Source organism: Rana temporaria, chromosome 13 (genome assembly GCF_905171775.1).
Source record: "Rana temporaria chromosome 13, aRanTem1.1, whole genome shotgun sequence".
NCBI classification, from domain to species: Eukaryota; Metazoa; Chordata; class Amphibia; order Anura; family Ranidae; genus Rana; species Rana temporaria.
Genome location: NC_053501.1, coordinates 17,919,097 through 17,945,158, shown reverse-complemented (window position 1 = coordinate 17,945,158; position 26,062 = coordinate 17,919,097). Strand labels below are relative to the sequence as shown.

At 44.3% G+C, this 26,062-nt stretch overlaps 1 protein-coding gene across 1 annotated transcript in view; it reads right to left on the bottom strand.

Annotated features, from left to right (window-relative positions):
- Positions 1-26,062, bottom strand: part of FANCM (FA complementation group M) — a 153,340-nt gene that overhangs the window by 57,014 nt on the left and 70,264 nt on the right. Inside the window, exons 6-9 of the mRNA XM_040332374.1 lie at positions 15,285-15,416; positions 13,908-14,040; positions 13,623-13,712; positions 9,334-9,429 (exon numbers count right to left, since the gene is read on the bottom strand). Coding sequence (XP_040188308.1) covers positions 9,334-9,429; positions 13,623-13,712; positions 13,908-14,040; positions 15,285-15,416 — 451 coding nt within the window. The remainder of the gene's footprint in view (positions 1-9,333; positions 9,430-13,622; positions 13,713-13,907; positions 14,041-15,284; positions 15,417-26,062) is intronic.

Genomic DNA, 26,062 nt, shown 5'->3' with positions numbered 1-26,062 from the left:
CGAAGCCTGCTGATGCACTGCCCATGAAGCACTTATCGCCTTGGTAGAGTGCGCCTTAACAGAAAAAGAAGTCCTGTTCTTTAAACCATAAGCTTGAAAAATTACTTTTCGAATCCACTTAGAAATGGTGGATTTCAATGCCACTTGGCCCTCCTTGGGTCCATCTGGCAAAATAAACAAAACATTTGTCTTGCGTATCTGATCGGTTGCCTGCAGATACACCTTTACTGCTCTCACTAGATCCAGAGAGTGCAATAATTTTTTCTCCGCTTCAAGTGGCTTCTTTTTTGTCCTGGTCATATTGCTTATGCAAAGCCAAGGTACACAAAAGCATATACTACTGTGCTCAGTTTAGCAATCTACATAAAGTATGCAACCTTCAAACACACAGTCTCAATGCCCAAGTGAGTGTCTCTCTTTGGTAGTACCAGCCCCAACCACACAGAGTCTCACGGGTCCATTGCAATGCTGTGGTTCCCTTCAAGGAGAAAGTCTGCTGGGCTTTGAGATTGCTTTTATGGCATTTTGAACTTGGCATGGTTTTGTGCACACGCCCCACTCCGATAAAAGCGAGCCCGGCAATGGCGGCGATCGTTTGTGGCAAGTCTTTTTCCCCCTCCTATGCTTTAGTGAAGCCTAAAGTATAGTGATGGGTTTTAAAAACATGTTTCCTGCTTGTTTGTTTCCCCATTACTAACTTCTTGTCGCTTTGTTGCTTAGAGAGGAGGAGGAGGGAGGAGGAGACCTGAAGCCAGACTGCAGCAGGGAAATGTAGTTTTCTTCTTAACATACACACGTGGTGAGTCTCTTTACTCCCCCCAGTGGCAGCTTTAGAGAAGACACCTCACTTTAAAGTCTAAGAAGGGTCCTTAAAATAGATTTTTAGGACTCTAACTTCTTACCTTATCCACGCCGCAGGTTCTGTGATCAGACAGTACCAAACTTTGCCCTCACGGCGGGCAGTGTGTGCCAACCTTCAGGGATATGAGTTCCTATTTAAAGGATACTTCTCCCCTGGGCCTTGTAAAAGACTCTTACCAGGACTTTTAGTGAAGTAGCGAAAGTGCCGGACCTCAGAGCCCAGTCCTCCGAAGAGAGGACTGGGCTCTGCCTCGTGCATGAGGCCCGAATCCCATCCAGTTTTGACCTACTTTAGGCATCTTGGATGGGTCCGGAAGCATAGCTCTTTTATCCCCAGAGGGTCTCTTTGGCAGAGCTTTCCTTTTAGCATCCTATCGTGTCCAACACCTTTAGACACTGGCGAAGTACTTCCCTGATGGGAGGGGTTATATGGAGTAGAACTGTCTTTAAATGGTTGTGCCAGTGTCCAATCACTGCTGGTGACCCTTAACCCATTATATAATGGCTCTGTGTCTCGTGGTGTACGATAAAGAAAGTTAATTTACATTACCAAAAGTATTGGGACGCCTACTTTTACACATGAACTTTAATGGCATCCCAGTCCGTAGGGTTCAGTATTGAGTTGGTCCTCCCTTTGTAGCTATAACAGCTTCAGCTCTTCTTGGAAGGCCGTCCACAAGGTTTAGGAGTGTGTCTATGGGAATTGGGAATGTTTGACCATTCTTCCAGAAGTGCATTTGTAAATCAGGCACTGATGTTGGATAAGAAGGCCTGGCTCGCAGTCTCCGCTCTAATTCATCCCAAAGGTGTTCTATCGGGTTGAGGTCAGGACTCTATGCAGGCCAGTTAAGTTCCTCCACCCCAAACTCGCTTATCCATGTCTTTATGGACCTTGCTTTGTGCACTGGTGCGCAGTCATGTTGAACAGGAAGGGGTCATCCCCAAACCGTTCCCATAACGTTGGAAGCATGAAGTTGTCCAAAATGTCTTGATATGCTGACGCCTTAAGTTCCCTTCACTGGAACTAAGGGGCAACAAACATTGGTCCATTTTAATTCAAGACCCTCATTTAACCACAACACTTCCACCAGTACCAAAATTTGCATATCGTAGGGCTCCTAATGTAAAGAGTAAACTAGCTCCAAGCAAAATTAACCCACAAGCGAAATCCATCGGTGTAAAACAGCTTACTCTAATACCATTGTTAGGTATGTACAGATGAAATAAGGTCTTGTGCCTTACTTGTTCACATGTTCATCATGGTAAAAAAAAAGTTTTGTAGCCAATGATAAAACATTCACCCTTGCCTCCTTTTTTAACTGCTCCACGACTTATGTCGTGTACTGCCTCTTGCCCTTGTGGCTTGTTATATGTGGGCAGAACCATCCGAGCATTGAGAGTCAGATTTGGTGAACATCGCCGAGCAGTCAAAGAAAGCAGCCCTTAATACAGTGTATCTCGAAAACTTGAATATTCATCATCATAAAGACATTAAAGCTCTTCATGTTTGGATTATTGAAACCATAGCAGATAAATACACACCTGCTGAAAGATTTCAGCGGTTGTGCAAACAGGAAACTTACTGGATATATACCCTAAATACTCTAACACCTTATGGACTCAATGAGGAGATTGAAATCCATACGATTATGTAATGATACCATATATGGGCTTATTTATAAACCCTTCATTTTACATAGCTACCGTGTTTCCCCGAAAATAAGACATAGCGGGATTTCGATGCAAGATCGAGATATAAGACACCCCTTCGAAAATAAGACGTAGCGGGATTTCGACGCAAGATCGAAATATAAGACACCCCTCCGAAAATAAGACGTAGTGATGGCGTGTCGAATCCCCGATAATAAGACGTAGCGATGGCGTGTCGAATCCCCCGAAAATAAGACGTAGCAATGGGCGTGTCGTATGCGGCGCGGAGCGGTAAACAACACGTGATACGGTAGTACTGTCCTGGTGCGGAGCTCAGAGCTGTAAAGAAGTGAGGAGAAGCTCTGTACCACCTCTCTCACCCCACACAAACACCAGGGGATAGGGGGAAAAGCTGCTACTGAGCCCAAAGAGATCACCCCAGCTCCACTGTGCTCCACTCTCAGTCTACAGGTGGACAGAGGAAATTCCAAGAAGCGCAAGTGTGGTTCAGGTAGGCAACCTTTATTTTCTGAGCAGGAAGACATGATTAGTGAATGGGTTGCTGACAGGAGAGCAAAGGCTTTGGTTGTGCGCAGGGCTGATATTCAAACATTTGCCCGTGAAATGGCACCACAATTCGACATATAAGACATCCCCCGAAAATAAGCCATAGTGTGATTTTTTGAGGGGAAAAAAATATAAGACGGTGTCTTATTTTCGGGGAAACACGGTATATCTTTTACCTTTATTTTCATTTATATTTACAACGTTATTCAATTGTATCCATTATTCTTCTTCTCATATAGAGATATTTATTTACCGGTATATATTTATACACAGGGGTTGACAAATTTGCTTGGAATCTAGGAGCCAGCTAAAAAAGTTAGGAGCCAGAAAACGCACCCTGTCCCGATAAGCTTGCACGCAGAAGCAAACACATACGTGAGCAGCGCCCGCATATGTAAACGGTGTTCAAATGCAATTTTGAAGCGTGACATGTTGGGTATGAATTTATGAAGTATTGCAACGATCACCATTTTATTCTCTAGGGTGTTAGGATAAAAAATATATATAACGTTTGGGGGTTCTAATTAGAGGGAAGAAGATGGCAGTGAAAATAGTGAAAAATTACATTAGAATTGCTGTTTAACTTGTAATGCTCAACTTGTAATACCAACGGCCACCACCAGATGGCGCCAGCTCACATCTGGTGGTAATAAGTTGTAATACCAACGGCTCACCACCAGATGGCACCAGCTCACAAAAAAAAAACAAAAAACATTTTTTTTTGTTGCCCACCTTCCAAGCCAAGTCGCCAGGACACTATTTCTAGTCGCCATGGCGACCGGGATTTGTCGATCCCTGTTTATACACATTATATATATATACACACACATATACATATACATACACACACATAATAACGATATTACTCATTATATGGTCAGTAGACCCATTAATAGAACATATTAATTCCTGTGAAAAAGTTGCTGACCACAAAGTTTCCCAAAAATTTCCATAAGTTCTTTCCCGTATTATCCTTAGTATTATTTTCAGTATCATTTTAAATTTTTTAAATTTTAACATATACATTTTATTGAGATGCAAAAGTAAAAATATAGGGTTTATTCTTTAGTATGTATTTACAGTATGTACGCAAGTAAGTATATACATACATACATACATACACACACATATAATATTGTAGTAATGCTGGTCTTCCATCCTTTTCTCTTGCTTTATATATAAAAAAATTATTAATAAAAATGCCATAAAACTATCCCTCATTTTGTAGATGTTATAACTTTTGCGCAAACCAAACACTTATTGTGTTTTGTTTTTTACCAAAAATATGTAGAATATGAATCTGCCTAAACTGAGGGAAAACAATGTATGTATGTATGTATGTATGTATGTATGTATGTATGTATGTATGTATGTATGTATGTATGTATGTATGTGTATATATATATATATATATATATATATATATATATATATATATATATATATATATATATATATATATATATATATATATATATATATATATATATATATACACACACACACACACACACACATTTACACACACACACACACACACAGGGCCGATCCTCGCTATAGGCTCACTATGCAAGCCGCTTAGGGCCCCACAAAGCTGCAAAGGGCCCCCCAAATTACTAGAGGCCCCGCCTGGTGAGAAGTCATTTTCGCCCCCTCACCCCGCTTCTAAACTCGCTGGCTGAGTCATTTCCGACAGCAGAACACCCCCTCCTCCCGCTTCTCAACTATCTTCAATGTGACATGTCACTGTCGTCAGCGCCCCCCGATTCTCATTTTTAATGTGCCATGTCATTTTATGTCATTTTGCTTAGGGCCCCAGGGAGGTCAGGATCGGCACAGTGTATAGGTATATATATATATATATATATATATATAATAGCGATATTTATTATAGCAAAAAAATATTGTTTTTTTCAAAATTGTCGCTCTATTTTTGTTTATAGCGCAAAAAAAACGCAGAGGTGATCAAATATCACCAAAAGAAAGCTCCATTTGTGGGGGGAAAAAAAGGACGTCAATTTTTTTTGGGAGCCACGTCGCAGGACAGCGCAATTGTCAGTTACAGCGACGCAGTGCCAAATCGCAAAAAAATGGTCCGGGGCTTAAGTGGTTAAACAATGCAATATACCTTACTATTTACTAAGGCTAAAAGCACAAGGAATAAAAATAGTTAATGTTGTCTGAGGGAGTAAAGTTCCACTTTAAGCAAAATACCTTGGTCAAGGACTCAACTGCAGCCTGCTGACTAGACAATGAAGTAGCATCGCCACACTCAAGTAGTCATGTACTTTTCCCAATTTGTTTTGTCAGCAAGCTTTTAAAACTTGTAGAATTTAGAGTCATAGCACTGGCCAGGCAGTCATGTCTGTCTCACTAATGGCTCACTCCTGATGTACAGGGGCTATATGCAGCCAATATAAAGCCAGATTTAGGTATTAAAACAACCCATTTAAGATTACGGTATATACATACATATGGATACACATACAGTATCTCACAAAAGTAAGTAAACCCCTCACATTTTTGTAAATATTTTCTTCTATCTTTTCATGTCACAACACTGAAGAAATTACACTTTGATAAAAATGTAAAGTAGTGAGTGTACAGCTTGTATAACAGTGTAAATTTACTGTCCCCTCAAAATAACTCAACACACAACCATTAAAGTGGAGTTCCACCCATTTTTTTATGTTTGTCTGTGCTGCATGCTCTAATCTCATAGTGTTCAGAATGGACAATTTTTATTTAATTTGTTGCTTGTAAATACTTTTATTTTGTAGTCCTTCATTACTTCCTCCTCCTTATTTGCCTAGGCTATTTGCAAGGGTTTCTGGGATAGGCATCATGTTTCCCAGTAGTCCTTGCAAACCTGACTGAAACCTATTACATTGCTTGTGCACTGAGCATGTGCGAGATATGCAAAGCTGAAATCCAGGAAGTCATACAGTCTGGCTTCATGATGCCCACACGTAAGATGGCCATGGTCTATTTCTAGATTATAAACTATCTAAATGCTGTAACAACCTAACAAAACGGACCTTAGTTTACAGACTAACTTTACTAGAATACATTAAGCTTGTGTATTACAGGGGTATTTATATTTAAAAAGTGAAATTGTGGGTGGAACTCCCCTTTAATGTCTAAGGCTTCATGTACACGGAATGTTGCTTAATCGCTCCTGAACGATTTAACTTGACGTCTAGAAACTGGCGTCTAAAACGTCCATTTAGCTGCGTTTACATGTCGCGTTCAGCCACGTTTGCATCTAAGAGGCGTTTGTAAAAAAAAAAAAACTTTTTTTTTGTTAAAATGTTAAATGTCTGTAAACAAAACGCTGCTAAATGCGTGTTACCGAGTTTACAAGCTGTTACAGGCATTTGGCGTTTCAAATGCCTCTGAACATCCGTCCTGAATGTATTTTTTTGCGTTCCAGAAAAGGCTTCTCAACTGTACATGTACTGATAAGATAACAAAGGAGCACTCAGGGGCAGCTGAAAAAAATGCCAAACTGCTCCTTAACGTCCATCCGTTTACCAGCAGCAGTGTACATGAGGTCTTAATCGCTGGCAACAAAAGTGAGTACACCCCTAAGTGAAAATGTTCAAATTGGACCCAAAGTGTCAATATTTTGTGTGACCACCATTATTTTCCCAGCACTGCCTTAACCCTCTAGGGCATGGAGTTCACCAGAGCTTCACAGGTTCCCACTGGAGTCCTCTTCCATGATGACATCACAGAGCTGGTGGATGTTGGAGACCTTGCCCTCCTGCACCTTCCGTTTGAGGATGCCCCACAAATGCTCAATGGGGTTTAGGACAGGTTAGACCCCTGACATCTCCCCTTTGAGACAGGGAAAGGGACTGAGGATTCCCCAGTCCCTTTCCCTGCAGCTTCAGCTACACTGAAGATGAATGGACATGAGACAGTGGCTCCTGTTCATTCATAAACTGAAACATCGTAAACACAGTTTACAATGCTCAGCGACAGTAAAAAAAAAAAAAAAAAATTAACAGAGTCATTAATCAGGGATTCAGGTCTGGGCTCTAGCTGGGCCATTACAAAACGAATACATTTCTGGTGAATCCATTCCTTTGTTGATTTGGATGTATGCTTTGGGTAGTTGTCATGCTGAAAGATGAAGTTCCTCTTCATGTTCAGCTTTCTAGCAGAAGCCTGAAGGTTTTGTGCCAATATTGACTGGTATTAGGAACGGTTTATAATTCCCTCTACCCTGACTTAGGTCCCTGTTCCAGCTGAATAGGGACAGTCCTAAAGCATGATGCTGCCACCACCATGCTTCATGGTGGGTATGGTGTCCCTTTGGTCATGTGCAGCATTTTTGCGCCAAACATAACTTTTGGAATTATGGCCAAAAAGTTCAGCCCTGGTTTCATCAGACCAGAACACATTTTTCTTCAGACTTCAGATGTGTTGTTGCAACATTTAGCCGGGCTTGGATGTTTTACATAGTAAGAAAAGTCTTCCGTCTTGCCACTCTACCCCATAGCCCAGACATATGAAGAATACGGGAGATTGTTGTCACATGTACCACACAGCTAGTACTTGCCAGATATTTCTGCAGCGTCTTTAATGTTTCTGTAGACCTCTTGGCAGCCTCCCTGACCAGTATTCTTCTCGTCTTTTTATCAATTTTGGAGGGAAGTGCAGTTCTTGGTAATGTCACTGTTGTGTCATATTTTTTCCACTTGATGACTGTCTTCACTGTGTTCCATGGTATATCAAATGCCTTGGAAATTCTTTTGTACCCTTCTCCTGACTAAATCTTTTTAACAATGAGATCCCTGTGATGCTTTGGAAGCTCTCTGCGGACCATGGCTTTTGCTGTAGGATGCGACTAAGAAAATGTCAGGAAAGACCTACTATAACAGCTGACCTTTATTTGGGGTTAATCAGAGGCACTTTAAAACGATAGAAGTTGTGTACTGACTCTTATTAAACATGAGTTTGAATGCGATTGCGTGATTCTGAACACTGCTACATCCCCAGTTATAAGAGGGTGTGCACACTTATGCAACCCATTTATTTTAGTTTTTTTATATTTACTGGCAAACTTATCATTGAAGGATGAATGGAAAAAACGTACCAAGACGTTCTTGATAAAATGATGAAGATGAAACAAGGGTGGACATTTCAGCAAGACAATAATCCCAAAACACAAAGCCCAGGAAACTCTCAATTGGTTTCAAAGAAAGAAAATAAAGCGGCTAGAATGGCCCAGCCAATCACCTGACTTTAATCCAATAGAAAATCTATGGAAAGAACTAAAAGATCAGAGTTCATAGAAGAGGGCCACGGAACCTTCAAGATTTGAAGACGGTGTGGAAGAATGGGCCAAAATCACACCTGAGCAACGCATGCGCCTAGTTTCTCCTTACAGGAGCCTGCGTCTTAGGCCCTGTACACACGATCAGTCCAAACTGATGAAAACGGACTGAAGTTCAGTTTCATCGGTCCAAACCGACCGTGTGTAGGCCCCATCGGTCTGTTGTCCTTCGGTCCAGAAACAGAGAACTTGCTTTAAAATTGGACCGATGGACGCCTGACCGATAGGTCAAAACCGATGGTTAGTACGCAAAAGCATCGGTTCCAAACCCACGCATGTTCAGAATCAAGTCGACTCATGCTTGGAAGCATTCAACTTAATTTTTCTCTGCACGTCGTTGTGTTTTACGTCACCGCGTTGGACTCGATCGGTTTTTGAACCGATGGTGTGTAGGTACATCAGACCATCAGTCAGTTTCATCGGTTAACCGATGAAACTGAACTTCAGTCCGTTTTCATCAGTTTGGACTGATCGTGTGTACACGGCCTCAAAGCTGTCATTACAAACAAAGGATTTTGTACCAAGTATTAAATACATTTCAGTTAAGAGTGTTCAATACTTTTCCCCTGTGCCATTCCATTTTATGACATAGAACTTAATTTCTGAACTTATTTGTTTTGGTTTCTTTATATGTATGGATTGCATGGGTTGTTACCGACGTGTGGTGAACATGTAATGTCAATAGCACCTTTACCAATATACTTACCTAGAAAAATGGCGGCGTGTTCAATACTTAATATACCCGCTGTATGTATATGTATATATACACACACATACATAGAAACATACACATACACACACACACACACACACACACACCCCTGGAGTTCATCTCTGTTCATCTTTATGCACAAACATCTCAATGATGGTAAAAACTCCAAAAGCAATTTTGTGGGGTATTGGAAACCTACCCTTCTTACTCCAGGAATTAAAATGCTGTATGACAACTTCCTCCAGTTTCTTCAACTTTGGGTGGCTGTAGATAAATGGCTTTACATCATTAAGATCTAGAAAAAAAAAAAAAAAACACAACACACACATTAGCTATGACCAAACATTATGTACAACAAGTAATGCATACGACTCAATCTAAACACAGAACTATCAGAATGTTAGATCCGCTGTATGACGGAGATTTGAAACCTATGAAGTCAGCTTACACTGGTACGTGTAGTTTCTTGATAATCATTAAAGGGATACTAAAGCTTTCATTATTTTTTAATAACAAACATGTCATACTTACCTCAACTGTGCGGTTAGTTTTGCACAGTGTGGCCCCGAACAGCCTCTTCTGGGGTGGGTCTTGCGGCTCCTCCCTGCATTAGATAACCCCCTTGGAGAAGAGCTCTCCCGAAGGGGTTACCTTGCGGGCGCGCTCCCGTGTCATACACATGGCGTCCGTAGACGCCAAGTGTATGACACAGCCCTGCCCCCGGCGTCATTGGATTTGATTGACAGCAGCAGCCAATGGCTGCGCTGCTATCAATCTATCCAATCAACACCAGGACTCCGTGGAAAAGAGGACGCTGGGGATGCGCCAAGCAGGTGAACTGGCTCAGGCTAGTAACATGGGGGGGGGGGGGGGGGGGGGCTGTGGGGCCGGTGATTGCCAGGTGTTTTTTTACCTTAATGCATAGGATGCATTAAGGTAAAAAAACATGAACTACACAACCTCTTTAACACAACGAAATGGATGAAACTTTTTATTTATGTGCTACATCAACTGCACAGCAGCAAGCAAAACTGTTTTTCTATATGAAAAGAAAAGAATAATTAGCCACTGGAGAACCTTTTAAAATGCTACATAAGCAGTGTAGACAAAAAATTGCAAGGAAAGCAGCAGAAAAGGTATTCTGAAGAATAACATTTTTAGTATAATGGTTAATCAGTGTGAAGTGGTCTCTTATGGTCTCCTTCCTATTTTCATACAACCTTAATGGAGACAAAATGGACCTTATTTTCAAGCACACATGAAATACACAAATTATAGGGTCTGGAAAGCATTTACTTTCTGCAGCACCTAGAATATAGAGATGGGAAGAGGAAACTATGCAGAGATTTACTGTTCTAACGTCACAATAGGTGAGAAAATACCTTTCAATCAGAAGTAATGACAACATCCCTAAATCATTGTTCCGGAATATGCATTACTCTATATCAGCCATCTCCAACCTTTTTGGCACCGGCTCTGTTCCATGCTGCTATAGCCTATTACATATTGTCCAGTGAACTGTGACTGACCCAACCCTTTACTTATGTATGTGCATACTGCCATTTACTGCAACCCATGACAATATATTGGGTTTATTTACCACTTACCAGTTTGAAGTTTGCCTTTTGTGCATGGTACCTACATTTGTGCTTCCAGTAGCAGTGCAGGATCCATTTACTTAAAGGGGTGGTTCACCCTAAAAACTACTTTTTTTTTATTACACTGGCCCCCCACATTACAATACGATTAAGGCCATTATTTTTTTTTTGATGCTGTACATACCTTTGTACAGCATATTCACCCGTGGCTTCCGGCTTGCGAGTCCCGCGGGAGTGGGCGTTCCTAACATGTCTGTGATTGACTTTTTGACCAAAAACGAGCTTCCCCCGTCGCGTAAGCCGCGTCACGGTTGGCGAAAGGAGCCGAACGGCGAGTCGGCGCTATACTGCGCATCGACGTTCGGCTCCTTTCGCCAATCGTGACGCGGCTTACGCGACGGGGGGAGCTCGTTTTTGGTCAAAACGTCAATCACAGACATGTTAGGAACGCCCACTCCCGCGGGACTCGCAAGCCGGAAGCCACGGGTGAATATGCTGTACAAAGGTATGTACAGCATCAAAAAAAATATAGCCTTAATCGTATTGTAATGTGGGGGGCTAGTGTAATAAAAAAAAGTAGTTTTTAGGGTGAACCACCCCTTTAAAGGGGGTTGTAAACTCTCAAGGTTTTTCACCCTAATGCATCAAAAGGTAAAAAACCTTCTGTAGTGCAGCAGCCCCCCAGAGCCCCCATTTTACTTACCTGAACCAGATCTTTCCAGCGACGAGAATGAGCCCAGCAGCTCCAGCTGGTGTCTCGGGTCCACATTGGATAGATTGATAGCAGCAGCAGTTGTTGGCTCCCGCTGCCGTCAATCAAATCCAGTGACATGGGAGCCAGGGGGCAGGGCAGAGTCCTGCGGTCTGTGTCAATAGGTTGCAGCAGCAGGACTCGGGAGCGTGCCCGCACAGGTGCCCCCTTGGAATGCGGGTCTCTAAGGGGGCACCGTTGAGACCCCAGAAGAGGATGATTGGGACCACTCTGTGCAAAACCCTTGAGGTGGCAAGTTTAAAAGTTTGTGTGGACGGTGCCAGTGTTTTATTTGTATTTCTTTACAAGTTAACTTTTAAATATTTATTAGTTTTTTATTGTTATTATTCTTTATCAGCCCTGTTGGGGGGACTTTGGTGAGAAATTAAGGGTCTAGACAGACCCGGCATCTCCCCTTTGAGACATGGAAAGGGACTGACGACACAGATTGCCCACTCCCTTTCTCTGCAGCCTCAGCTGCACTGAAGATGAATGGATTGGAAACAGCGACTCCTGTTCATTCATAAACTGAAGCATAGTAAACACAGTTTATGAAGCTCAGTTATGAATGCACAGAGTCAGTGATCACTGATTCTTTGCATTCAGAAAATGAAGAAGCCAGTAAATGACAGATCAGGACCTGTGGAGGACACAGAGAGGGGCCAGAGGACAACACGGGGGACAGTCGGGGGTGATCAGTGTGGCAGTGGGGGCAGTAACAAGCACCGATCTCCCGGTATGGCTTTCAATAAAGCAGCTGAAAGCCATGGGAGGGAGAGGAGGAGAAGCAGCTGTCGGCTGCTTCAATAAAACCTATACAGGGAGATTGGTGCTTGTAGCATCCCCCACCGGCCGCACCGATCACCTGTGAGGCTGCCCAGGTATTGGATTAAGCATCGTAGGATTTGCACGAGTACAAGTGCTTGTACAAATGCTCGGTATGGTCATTGATACTAGTATTGGTCCAACCCTAAAAGAGACCATCACTGTGGGCAATGTGGGTATGAAGCTCAGGCCAATCCTAGTAGTGGCCTGGGCTTGGCACTAAGCAACACCACCCTCACACATTCCTACTAGCCCATTACTATGATAACTAGCCTCACTGGCAAACAGAAATGTGGAGGAGGTGCCAAACATTTCTTGCTCATCAATATAATGGGCCTGCCTGCCGCTTTCTCTTAAGACTATCGCTAATGGCCGTTATAGCCTCTAGCAATGATCACTGTCTTCTCCCGGCGGGGATGGCTTACCTATGGTTGCAGTAATGAAATTTGCTTTGTATGGCCGGGCCTTGTTTTTTTTTTTTTTACTGAGCTGTGAATGTCCCTAATGAAATTTCTCCTTACTATCTGTCTCAAAGATTTGTGTTACTTATTGAGGGCATAGACATTTAGGATCCAACAAAAATCTTATAACTATTAGAGCTGGGCGATTTTGGCCCCCAAAAAATCTGGGATTAAAAAAAAAAAAAAAAAAACTTGATTCGCGAAGTTTAAAAAAATAGATTTTTTTTTTTTTTTTAATCCCAGATTTTTTTGGGATGGACACCGCGCTGGTCCTAAGAAGCTGCGGGAAGGAGTTTTTCGGCAAGGCCTGGTCCACCGGGATCCTGAGAAAAGGCGGAGGACCAGGCTGAAGCCGTGGCCTTGCCTAAAAAATCCTGCCAGTAGCTCGCCGCATTCCTGGGAAAAGGCCGCGGACTAGGCCGAAGCCGTGGCCTCGCCTAAAAAATCCTGCCGGTAGCTCGCCGCGTTCCTGGGAAAAGGCAGCGGCTTCGGCCTAGTCCGTGGCATCCAGCCTCGTGGTCTTTTCCCAGGATCACAGCAAGCTGTGGGCAGGATAATTTTTTTTAGGCAAGGCCGCGGCTTCGGCCTAGTCCTGTGAAAAAAAAAAAACGATTTGACCTCCCAACTCGATTCAAATCAATTTTTTCCCCAGCCCTACACTCTATTAATGTCTGTGTCCCAGGCAGAGGGCTCCCTCCCACCCCTGACATAGCACCCTTTATGTGTATTATCCAAAATAATATATTGGAAGGCAAATCTTAGCTGGTGACACAAGTAGCTCAATTGACTACAGTCAAACCCTGCGCATCTCTGACCCAAAGAGAGGTCTGTACTTTCAGGGGGTGTCTCTTACCACTAGAAGCAGAGAACATAGGTTCCAGGCGCTGGTAAAGATTCATAAAGTCAGCATTTCGACCAAGGTCACTTCGTGCTCGGGACATACCTGACAAAGAAAGAGTAACAATGTTAATCACGGCAAAACCTCACATGTGTGGTTTAAAGACCGTTTACATATGCAGGCGCTATTCTATTCTGCACGCGTGCTCGGCGGGACGGGCGTGTTTTCTGGCTCATAACTTTTTTAGCTGGCTTCTAGATTCCAAGCAAATTTATCAAATCCTGCCTTAAAGCATCTTACCTTTGGACCCGTCCATTATTGAACGTAGATAGTAGTATAAAGAACGTGTTCCCATCTGTAATAAAAGCTCATAGCCATGATATAAGCTTATACAGAGAGCAAAATCTCCTTCCATCACTCCCATCTGTGCCCCCTGCATTAGACAAATATACAATTATTACAGAGTATACACACATTATCTTCACAATGCAAAATGTATACAAAATAATTTCTACATGAAGCTGCATTTGAGAAAGGTCTTTTTGTGGAATTCGTTCACTTCATAGTTGAGACATCAGAGCAGCATCAACAGTCGGTGACAAAATGGGACCTATATGTAGTATCTGATCGCTGTTTAGACCTGCAATCACAGTATCTGGTAGAGGACATTTTTTTGCATTGATTTCCTTTGAGGTCCTGAATCATCATTTGACAATCCAAAGGGACACAAAGAAGTTTGATGGTGGATGATTTAAAGTAAACCATGACTTTTGGGAACAAAACACCTTTCACAATGCCAGTGGCACCATGGCACATTTACTAGCCCACCAAGAAAAATCTGTCCCTACCATGAAAGGACCACTTGGTCAATGATGCAGAAAGCAATTCGACCATAGGATAATGATGACAGCCAAGCAACTAGCACCTTCAGAAGGGTACCTGTAATAACAACCACCTCTATTATGGCAGGTTCGGTCAACCACAACCCTTATGCCGCGTACACACGCTCGGAATTTCCGACAACAAATGTTCGATGGGAGCTTGTTCACGGAAATTCCGACCGTGTGTAGGCTCCATCGGACATTTTCTGTCGGAATTTTTGGTTCTCAAATTTTCGGGCAACCAAATACGTTCTCGTAAATTCCGATATTGTGTGGACAATGCCGACGCACAAAATTCCACACATGCTCTGAATGAAGAACGAGACGGAAGTGCTCAGTCTGGTAAAACTAGCGTTCATAATGGAGATAGCACATTCGTCACGCTGTAACGGGCTGAAAAGCGCGAATCGTCCCTCACCAAACTTCTACTAACACGACTGGTATGGAACTTCCCTTTAATAATACTGTTGTACGTGTTGTACATGACCGCGTTCTTGGCGTTCGGAATTTCCGACAACATTTGTGTGACCGCGTGTATGCAAGACAAGTTTGAGCCAACATCCGTCGAAAACAAAAATCAACGGTTTTGTTGTCGGAATGTCCGATCGTCTGTACACGACATTAGAGTTGATGTAGACTGATGTTTACAGCTACTAAGGCCTGTCACCTCAACACTTCTTTTAAACAGAGCCAGGGGCAACCAGCATTTAGGTGCACCACAAGTGGCAGTCCAGGGCAGCCCTACTATACGTAAAGTTGGTGGTTTGTCTGCACAAGATGAATCAAGAACACTTGCCACAATATTGGGAGGTGGGTTCTTCCGGAACTGATCTCGAGACAGAATGATCTTATATTTTGTTAGGTTGGGGATGTCTCTCCGTGTAAACACATTGATTTGTATCAGTCGACCCGCAAAAGTCTCTAGAACCTGTGAGGAAAACAAAAAACGATGTTAATAAGTTTGCAAAGGCCTGATCAAAAAAACTACATGTGAAAGACAAAAAAAAAAATATTTTTCAGCTAATTACAGGTTACCGCAACAAAACGCCAAACTGGAAACGGATAAGCAGACAAAACACAACCTTAGAGATATAAATTAATGCAAACATTAATGCCAGCGGTGGGAGGAGGCCTGTAATGCACACAGTGCTCCGGCTGCCAGCGGTGGGAGGAGGCCTGTAATGCACACAGTGCTCTGGCTGCCAGCGGTGGGAGGAGGCCTGTAATGCACACAGTGCTCTGGCTGCCAGCGGTGGGAGGAAGCCTGTAATGCACACAGTGCTCTGGCTGCCAGCGATGGGAGGAGGCCTGTAATGCACACAGTGCTCTGGCTGCCAGCGGTGGGAGGAGGCCTGTAATGCACACAGTGCTCTGGCTGCCAGCGGTGGGAGGAGGCCTGTAATGCACACAGTGCTCTGGCTGCCAGCGGTGGGAGAAGGCCTGAAATGCACACAGTGCTCTGGCTGCCAGCGGTGGGAGGAGGCCCGTAATGCACACAGTGCTCTGGCTGCCAGCGGTGGGAGGAGGCCTGTAATGCACACAGTGCTCTGGCTGCCAGCGGTGGGAGGAGGCCTGTAATGCACACAGTGCTCTGGCTGCCAGCGGTTGGAGGAGGCCCGTAATGCACACAGTGCTCTGGCTGCCAGCAGTGGGAGAAGGCCTGAAATGCACACAGTGCTCTGGCTGCCAGCGGTGGGAGGAGGCCTGTAATGCACACAGTGCTCTGGCTGCCAGCGGTGGGAGAAGGCCTGAAATGCACACAGTGCTCTGGCTGCCAGCGGTGGGAGGAGGCCCGTAATGCACACAGTGCTCTGGCTGCCAGCGGTGGGAGGAGGCCTGTAATGCACACAGTGCTCTGGCTGTCAGTGGTGGGAGGAGGCCTGTAATGCACACAGTGCTCTGGCTGCCAGCGGTTGGAGGAGGCCCGTAATGCACACAGTGCTCTGGCTGCCAGCGGTGGGAGGAGGCCTGTAATGCACACAGTGCTCTGGCTGCCAGCGATGGGAGGAGGCCTGTAATGCACACAGTACTCTGGACACCGGCGGAAGGAGGAGGCCTGTAATTAGGGTTGCCACCTCATCCCTTTAAATCCAAACACATATATGAATTACACAGGTTCTATGGCTGATTAAGGTGGTAATTAACCACACTTGTTGCCTTAACTACATTAACTTAGCCTCAGCCACTTTTAAGCACGGAGCTCCGTAGAAACCAGACGTTCACGAGGGTAAACGTCCCTCCTGTCACATTTTCGTTTTCTCTCGTTAATGAAAAAGGTATTGATTTTCTTCAAAGGTTTTCGTAAATGGGCGAAAACGTGGTGTACATTTCGTCACTGTAAAAAGACCGCTGATGAAAACTTTGACAAAAATGTTTTAGTTGACAAAATAACACTGTTCGCACCCAGTATATATGTACTGTGTCGGCAGCCCAAATTGGGTTCCGTGTTCTGATAGGTTTACTGGCACTGGCTTCCTTCTTGGCTGGAGAAAGGGGGGGGGGGTTGCCCCCTGGCAGATTCTCCAACCTTTCTGCATGCCTGTCTTCCTGTGCAGGTTTTGGCTCCACTCTTGTTGAGCAATGGCTATCTTCTCTAGGTTATTCCTGGGGTTGGGCTCAACTTCCTCCTCTCTTCCAGCCTTGTCTTACAAAACCTTGAACATAGGGCGTCTGGTTTACATGTATTCTTTATTCGTAATCATTATATTGTTATTGCTACACATTGTCACACCTTCCTGCACAGTACTCTGTAAGGGAGTCAAACGAGAGTTGCCTTTAATTTAAATTGCTGGACAACTTAATTTCCTATGCAAATTTCCTGCCTATCTTATGCAAATGACCAGTTTATGATTTATGTACACTGCATCTGTTTCTTTGCACTCAATTTTGGCGAAGTGAAAGTTCAATTTACGGAGATCTGCTTTTGAATAGCTTGTTAATGTTCTAGGTGTACATTCCCCAATTTAAAAAATAAAGAATGCAAAAAAAAAAAGCAATATTGCAACTCGAATTCTCCATAGAAAACTGCAGATGTGAAGGAATACTTGTGTGTTTCAGAAAGGCACATGATGGCTTTGTTCCAGCTCTCAGGGAGCCAAAGAGTTACATTTTAATTTCAGTTTCTGCCATTTAATTTCAATTTATGCTGGGGGGGGAATCAGTTATTATGATAAAAGCATTGATTACCATCATTCTTGACAGTGGTATCAGTAAGGTTTGCGCGCTTCACTATACATAATTTGATGTTCAGCCATTAGTACAGAAAATAAGGCTATTATGAGCCAAAAACTAGGTTAGGTCTCTTAAACACTGCATTAACACATTATATACGTAATACACTAGATTATGGTAGGTGGTGTCAGCTGTTGAATTACATGGAATAAGAAGTAAAAGAGGCATTAAAATCTTACATGTCATTAAAGCCGATAGCGAGCTTCACAACCGACCCCCTCCCCCATTCTTTGATGCCTGTTCCCTCTCAGCAGATTAAAGATATAGGCCCGTATTCAGAAAGGACTTACGACGACGTATCTCTACATACGCCGTCTTAAGTCCAAATGTGCGCCGTCGTATCTATACGCTTATTCAGGAAAGCAGATACGCCTGAATTTTGGCAAGATACGACCGTCGTAAGTCTCCTACGCCGTTGTATTTTGGGTACATATTTACGCTGGCCGCTAGGGGCGCTTCCGTAGATTTACGCGTCAAATATGTAAATGAGCTAGATACGCCGATTCACGAAAGTACTTGCGTGCTACGCCGTTTACGTAAGGCGTACGTCCGGCGTAACTTTACCCCTCATAAAGCAGGGGTAAGTCATGTTAAGGTATGGGCACAGGAACAGCGGTGTATATTACGTTGTTTACGTAAGTCGTACGTGAATGGGGCTGGGCGTAGGTTACGTTCACGTCGCATGAATGGAGCTGGCATATCTTAGGGAGTAAATTCGATGTGATTCTGAGCATGCGCGCGAATGCGCCGTTCGTTCGGCCATGCATTTACATGGGGTCACGCTTCATTATAATACAACACGCCCACTGCCTTGCTACTTTGAATTAGGCGGGTTTACGCCGGCCCATTTACGTTACGCCGGCGTACATATGGGAGCAAGTGCTTTGTGAATACAGTACTTGCCTCTCAATGTTACGACAGGGTAGCGCATATGAGATGCGCTATGCCAATCTAAAGATGCGCCGATCTCTCTGAATCCCAGCCATACTATCTATCCATCTCTTTCCTACAGCCTTCAGGCCACTCCAACTTTACTCAGCAAGCCCTATCCTTCCCATCCACTGCAGTGCATAATGTTACAGAGCGGCTCCCAGCATATGGCATACTTGCATTCATTTGACACTCAAGGACTGTTTTCTGCATGTCTTGAATGTATCTGCATTATACATGCACAGACTCTGGGACATTCTAGCAAAGTTAGGGTCTGCTAAATATGTCTAGTCTTCAGCTCCATAGGTGCCATGGGGTTGGTACTCCTAAGTAAAGATGAGCTCAGGCATGTTCGCAAACCACACGTGCAGAGCCCACCAGGAAGTCGGCACTGCGCTGCGCTAATCTCAGGCAGTGAGACATTTTCCTGGTCCGCGGCTGCAGAGATCGGGAAACGTCTCACTGCCTGTGATTAGCGCTCCGCAGTGCCGACTTCCTGGCGGGCTCTGCATGTGTGGGATGCAAACATGCCCGAGCTCATCCTTACTCCTAAGCATCCCTTACTCACTACCCATTGTGGTCTGTACACTTGTGTAGCACTACCCTCGGAGGAGCTGCTGGTTGTTTTGGGTGGCACATTTAACTCATGGCTCTTCCGAATTCCTAGGGGTGCATTTAGTAGAAGTAAAGGAATGTCCACAACAAGTGCCTTTTGCTGTGCTCTTTATTACCCAGCCAGGTAAAAACAATAAAACTAGTGGTGAGGAAAGTAAAGTTAAAGGAAGAAAGGAGAATAGAAAATACAGGCGTATCAATAGGGAAACAGTCCTGCTCCCAAGCGTAACACTTCTCTGCGCCACTCCTGCCAGAGTGGGCTTAGTGTACCCGGACAGGCCTCTCTCACTGACCTGGCAGCCGGAGTATCACTCGAACATTTGTAGGATAAAGTCTCTGCCACAGACCATCCTTGGTGAACGTCAGGGAGACACCTCTGCCACAGGCCCTCTCTGATTGCAGCTACGGAGGAGATCCTCCTTAGATGAATTACGCCTGGGTCTCCTTCAACTTGTCGCCCAGGTACCGACTGACAGGTGATCAATCCTTCAGTGTCCGGCTACCTTGACCCCCGATGGTTTGTCAAGGTCTCTCAATGGCGCTCCTCAGACTGACTCCCCACCGAACAGCACTACCGCTTGGGATCCTCAAAGGTCCCCGTCGCTGCTCAAATGTTCCAGGCCAACATGGCCCCGGAACCAAGAACACTGCATGGCACGCACGCCCCAGCCAGGTAGGCCATAACGCCGGGATGTGGCCACCCTAAAGGTGGGTGCCACACTGGACAAAGAAGAACCCAGAACCAATGGCGTCTGTCTCATAAATACCCTCCCCCAGCATGCACAGCGAGGCTAAAACCCTCCCGATAGGCTGCTGGGGAAGAGCACCCAAACCTTGACTCCACTGCTGCCAGGGGTTGGAAGAACACCCCAGCACAACAGAATGAGCCCACAGCACAGCCAAGCTGAGACAGAGACCCTGTTTTGCGCATAACAATTTGAATCGGAGTTTAACTACACTCTGATCTCCCTCTAAATTTAAACAGCACCAGTACTTAAAGTAACCAGGCGCTACACTTGGATCAGGGGTAGGCCTATTGGACCTTCCCCCGATCCAACTAAGGTTCACCACCACCTCATGCCTTTAAACCTGAACACGTATTAATTACACAGGTTCTGTGGCTAATTAAGGTGGTAATTAAACTCACTTGTTGACTTACCTGCATTAAATTAACCTCAGATTCATATGTGTTTGGTTTTAAAGGGACGAGGTGACAACCCTAGATCCAACATTTAACTGAAAGGGGGGGGGGGGGGTGACCCATGCCTGCTGGGGGCAGTCCAATTTGGGGAGTGGGGTCGGGACTGGTGGGGGAGTTGCACTTAGATTGATTGATGTATAAAGAATTAACTAACATGTTTAGCGGTAGCTGTCAGGGTGTTTGTTATCCTGTTCCTCCTTCTTTCTATGCGTATATGATGTTGGTCACACCCATCTTGCATTGAATAAGGAAGCACCACTTGGTTGTTGGTAGGATTCCCAGGACCACCACACATTTGTTTGCCTGCACTCCAGCTCGATCACAGGTTCTTTAAATCTTAGTTTGGGAAGATGGACCACCCATTACCAAGCTAAGCGTGATCTATACTCAATCCAGGAGTATGGCAAGACGAGGACAATGTGATAATCCCCCCCGCCCCAAAGGGTATGTCCTTTACAGCCTGGGCTCATAGGGAGTGAGTTGGGTGACAATCAACCAGGGATGGAACCAGTACTGGGCATCAGACAGTTAAGTATGTTGTCGACAGTATTGTAAAAGGGGACCTGTTTTTATTCAAAATGGTGGACAACTTTGTTTTTATTATTTTTGTTCTGTTGGAGATTACCTTAAAGTGGAGTACAAGGCTGCCAAATGTTTCCTTTAATTACGGAGACAAATGATCATATGGGTTCTGCGGCTAGATAAATGAAAGGAAGTCAATTAGCCAGAAAACTGCTTCTGATGTTGCGCATTGCTTGCATTTTTTTGGAGCACTTAGGCACACTATCGATCTTGCCGTTGTTGGCAACTTCCTAACATCAATATTGATAAATAGGGCAAAGGAACAACTTGTCTGTTTTTAGGGCGTCATTCACCGGCTGAAATGCTGTAGAATCTCACGCCACGGAATCATCAGCACCTCGCTTGTCCAGCCAGCAACACTGTAGAAATAGGAGAGTGGTTTTTTTTGTCTGGTCTTGTGATCCTTTTTCTGGGGGGTGGTTGCCAACAGCAGAAGCCTTAGGGCATGGGTCTTCAAACAACGGCCCTCCAATTGTTCAGGAACTACAATTCCCATCATGTCTGTGAATGTCAGTGTGTTACAATGCCTCATGGGATGAGGCTGGAGGGTCGTATATTGAGGATCCCTGCTTAGGGGATGAGAGACCTAAGAACCCCTCTAGCAGTCAGAGGCATAAGCGTCACTTGAAAAACTACCATCCTATTGCAAAGTCTTGTCAATAAGCCTAGACCTTTACTCTACTATAGGCCAGTACAGCACATAAACCACTGTCACCCACATAACAGAAATATGGTCAACACCGGAACTTAACACCACACTAGAGGATGGTGTTACCAAAGATATCTGCTCATTTATGGTCCCCCAAAGGCTGCCTAAATATCTCCCGAAGAATGAAGGGCAATGGGATTTTGGTTAATCCTTGAATCTGTTGCTGTGCCAGGAACCCCAGCAATGGTGGTAGGACTTTTTGCACAGAAGAGAAAATGCATAGGCCCTACTTTCCCAGATTTCCAAAAGGGAAATTCTCCTATTGTGATGACTACCTGAGAGTCAGATCGCCTGATAATAGACTATCTATGGTTCATCCAAGCTAAGGAACCTGTTGACATAAAACTTGCTGGGAAATAAGGTCATAAAGGTTGGGAAATAGGTCTAGGGCAGGGAATTGACTGTCCAAGATAAATTTTCTCAACTGTAACGGTTGCCCAGATCTTAAAATCTAGTACACATGGGCTGGTTCCCCGTTATTTTGTGTTCAGTAAGACCCCCAATTTTTTAATTACTGAAACTTCCCGCTGAAAGCACCGATTGTGGAAGGGAGTTCCATATCCTTACCGCTCTAACAGTAAAAAATCCCCTATGCCATTTAGGGTTGAACCGCTTCTCATCCAACTTCATTGGGAGGCTATGTGTCTTCTTGAGTGAACGGAGTGAGTGAGTGAGTGAGAAACTTATATAGCGCAAACAAATGCAAACTTAATCGCCTCAAGGCGCTGGCTTCCAGAGTTGTACAGGTCTTTCAGAAGAGGTGGGTCTTCAGTTTTTTCCTAAAAACCCGATGGTTTTCCTCCAAGCGGATGGTCGTGGGTAGAGCATTCCAGAGCCGTGGTCCTTGGACCGAAAATCTACGTTCTCCCTAAGATTTGTAGCGAGATTTGGGGATTTGGAGAAGGTTTTGGTTTGGAGACTGAGTAGTTAACTCCCAATGTTGTAATCACCATTAAAAGATATTTGTATATTGCCATCATCTTCCCTCTTAAGCATCTCTTTTCCAAGGAGAATATATTTAATGTTTGTACTCGTTCTTCCCAATGGAGGTTCTCCAGTCCCCTTATTAGTTTTGTTACCCTTCTTTGGACCCTCTCTAATTCCAGTAGGTCCCTCCTGAGGACTGGTGACCAAAACTGGACAGCATACTCAAGATGCGGCCGGACCAGAGTTTTATAAAGTGGTAGAATTATTATAATATATATATATTCGCTTTTAGCCGCCCCCTCGCGATCGCTCCCCGGAGCTGAAGAACGGGGAGAGCCGTATGTAAACACGGCTTCCCCCGTGCTTCACTGTGGCTGCTGCATCGATTGAGTGATCCCTTTTATAGGGAGACTCCATCAATCCTACAGCCACACCCCCCTACAGTTGTAAACACACACTAGGTGAACCCTAACTCCTACAGCGCCCCCTGTGGTTAACTCCCAAACTGCAACTGTCATTTTCACAATAAACAATGCAATTGAAAGGCATTTTTTGCTGTGAAAATGACAATGGTGTCAAAATTGTCCGAAGTGTCCGCCATAATGTCGCAGTCACGAAAAAAAAAAAAATCGCTGATCGCCGCCATTAGTAGTAAAAAAAATTAAAAAAATAAAACTATCCAGTATTTTGTAAACGCTATAAATTTTGCGCAAACCAATCGATAAACGCTTATTGCAATTTTTTTTACCAAACATAGGTAGAAGAATACGTATCGGCCTAAACTGGGGGAAAAAAAATTATATATGTTTTTGGGGGATATTTATTATAGCAAAAAGTAAAAAAGATTGCATTTTTTTTCAAAATTGTCGCTCTATTTTTGCCTTTAGCGCCAAAAATAAAAACCGCAGAGGTGATCAAATACCACCAAAAGAAAAAAGGACGTCAATTTTGTTTGGGAGCCACGTCGCACGACCGCGCAATTGTCTGTTAAAGCGACGCAGTGCTGAATCGCAAAACCTGGCCTGGGCATTTAGCTGCATAAAGGTCCAGGGCTTAAGTGGTTAAGGCTCACTTGTAGGTGAAATGAAGATCTCCTAAAATGTGCACCATTTAGGAGATATAAACTGGATGTAGCCAGTGAGGTCACGGTACGCCGGACCTTCACAGCACCAACCGAGGGCGCACGGGAGTGACATCATCGAGGCTCCAACCACTCGCCCGTGAACCCAGAAGGAAGACCAGGGGGAAAGATGGAAACCCTCTCACCCGTGACATGGCGCCGCTGGAGTGCTTAGTTTTAAGACAAGTATTTCATAAAGTGCTAGTATGCAATGCATACTAGCACATTATGGTATCATTTTGCAGGGGATTTTTTTTTTTTATTGCAGCAGGTTTACTACCGCTTTAAGAGGGGCAGGCGGAACACCAAAGCACATTCATTTTAATTGCCTCAACTCTGTGTACAGGTCTGTTTAAAATAAATTGAGACCACTATGCAGGTTAATTACAGCTTTAGGAAAAAAAGAAAAAATCTAAAACTTTAAACAAGTTTTTCTACCCAAAGACAGAAGCCTGAGGACCTATTAAGCGCTCAGAACAGCGTGTTCCTAGCACAAGATGGAATCAAAGCTTCTATCTGCTGCAATCAAAAGCAAGCAGGCAATACTTGATGTTTCAGAGAGCTGGCAAAGAGCCACCCGAAGCAAAGAATATGTATTATACTTCAAGGAGGCATGAGTGGACTTGGAAACTAGGAACAAAAAAACAAGTATAGGATCAGCCTCGGGCCAATTCACATTAGAGTTTTAGAAATACACATACTACATCCAGCATTTTTCACAGGAAAGGTACACTATATTGCCAAAAGTATTGGGACGCCTGCCTTTACACACACACATGAACTTTAATGGCGTCCCAGTCTTAGTCTGTAGGGTTCAATGTTGAGTTGGCCCTCCCTTTGCAGCTATAACAGTTTCAACTCTTCTGGGAAGGCTGTCCACAAGGTTTAGGAGTGTGTCTATGGGAAAGTTTGACCATTCTTCCAGAAGTACATTTGTGAGGTCTGGTTTACAGACTCCATTCTAAATCATCCCAAAGGTGTTCTACCGGGGTGAAATCAGGACTCTGTGCAGGCCAGTCAAGTTCCCCCACCCCCAAACTGGCTCATCCATGTCTTTATGGACCTTGCTTTGTACACTGGTGTGCAATCATGTTGGAACAGGAAGGGGTCATCCCCAAACTGTTCCCACAAAGTTGGGAGCATGAAAATTGTCCAAAATGTCTTGGTATGCCGATGCCTAAAGAGTTCCCTTCACTGGAACCAAGGGTACAAGTCCAACCCCTAAAAAGCATCCCCACACCATAATCCCCGCTCCACAAAATGATTTGGACCAGTGCACAAAGCAAGGTCCATAAAGACATAGCTGAGCGAGTTTGGGGTGGAGGAACTTGACTGGCCTGCACAAAATCTTGACCTCAACCCTACAGACCGTATTTATCATCTGCCTATTGGGCGCACCGGCGTATAGCGCGCACCCCTAATCTGGACGTGAAATTCCTGGATTTTTTTTCTTTATCACACAGTTTTGGTGTCTTGCCCGGCGTCCATCCGCTGCCTTGTCCAGTCCGGCGTCCATCTGCAGCCTTCATGGTGTCCTCCCCGCTTCTCCAGCGCTGGTCTCTGAGCTGATCCCCGATTCCTGCGCTGTGTTTGAACGCCTCCGCCGCCATATACCGAGCGCAGCACACTCGGCTCTTCTCGGCTTCTCTCGCATAACCACGAGGGGAGCCGAGCATGGCCGAGTGTACTGCGCTCGGTATATTTCGGCGGCCGCGTTCAAACACAGCGTGGGATAGATAGTATATACGTATATCGCGCACCCACGATTTTTCCCTGATTTTAAGGGCAAAAAAGTGCGCGGTATACGATTAATACGGTACATTTACGTTTATGGTTGTAACATGACAAAATGTGGAAAATTTCCAGGCGTATGAATACTTTTTCAAGGCACTGTAACCGTTTAGCTTTTTGGCCGCAGATTAGCTTTAGTTTGGATAGAAGAAAAGCTCATCTAAATTACCACTAGCCACTTAATCTCTGTAAGAGATGAAAGGTGACCCTATTTACCAAATTGATTAAGAAGCACTGCATTACGGTCTTACGTAAATTCCCATTTGTTTCCATTGGATAAGTCTGTTTAGTATTCAAATTGATTCCTCAAATCGGAGCTCACAAATCCTACAACTCCAATGCGGCGAAAGACGCGAGCGCTCAGATCAAGTTAGCAGTGCAGGTTAAAGGATTTCATTTTGCAATGTTTTTTTTTTTCTTGACGGGAGATTATATAGGCTGGGTACAGAGTCATCCAATCCTCCCCCA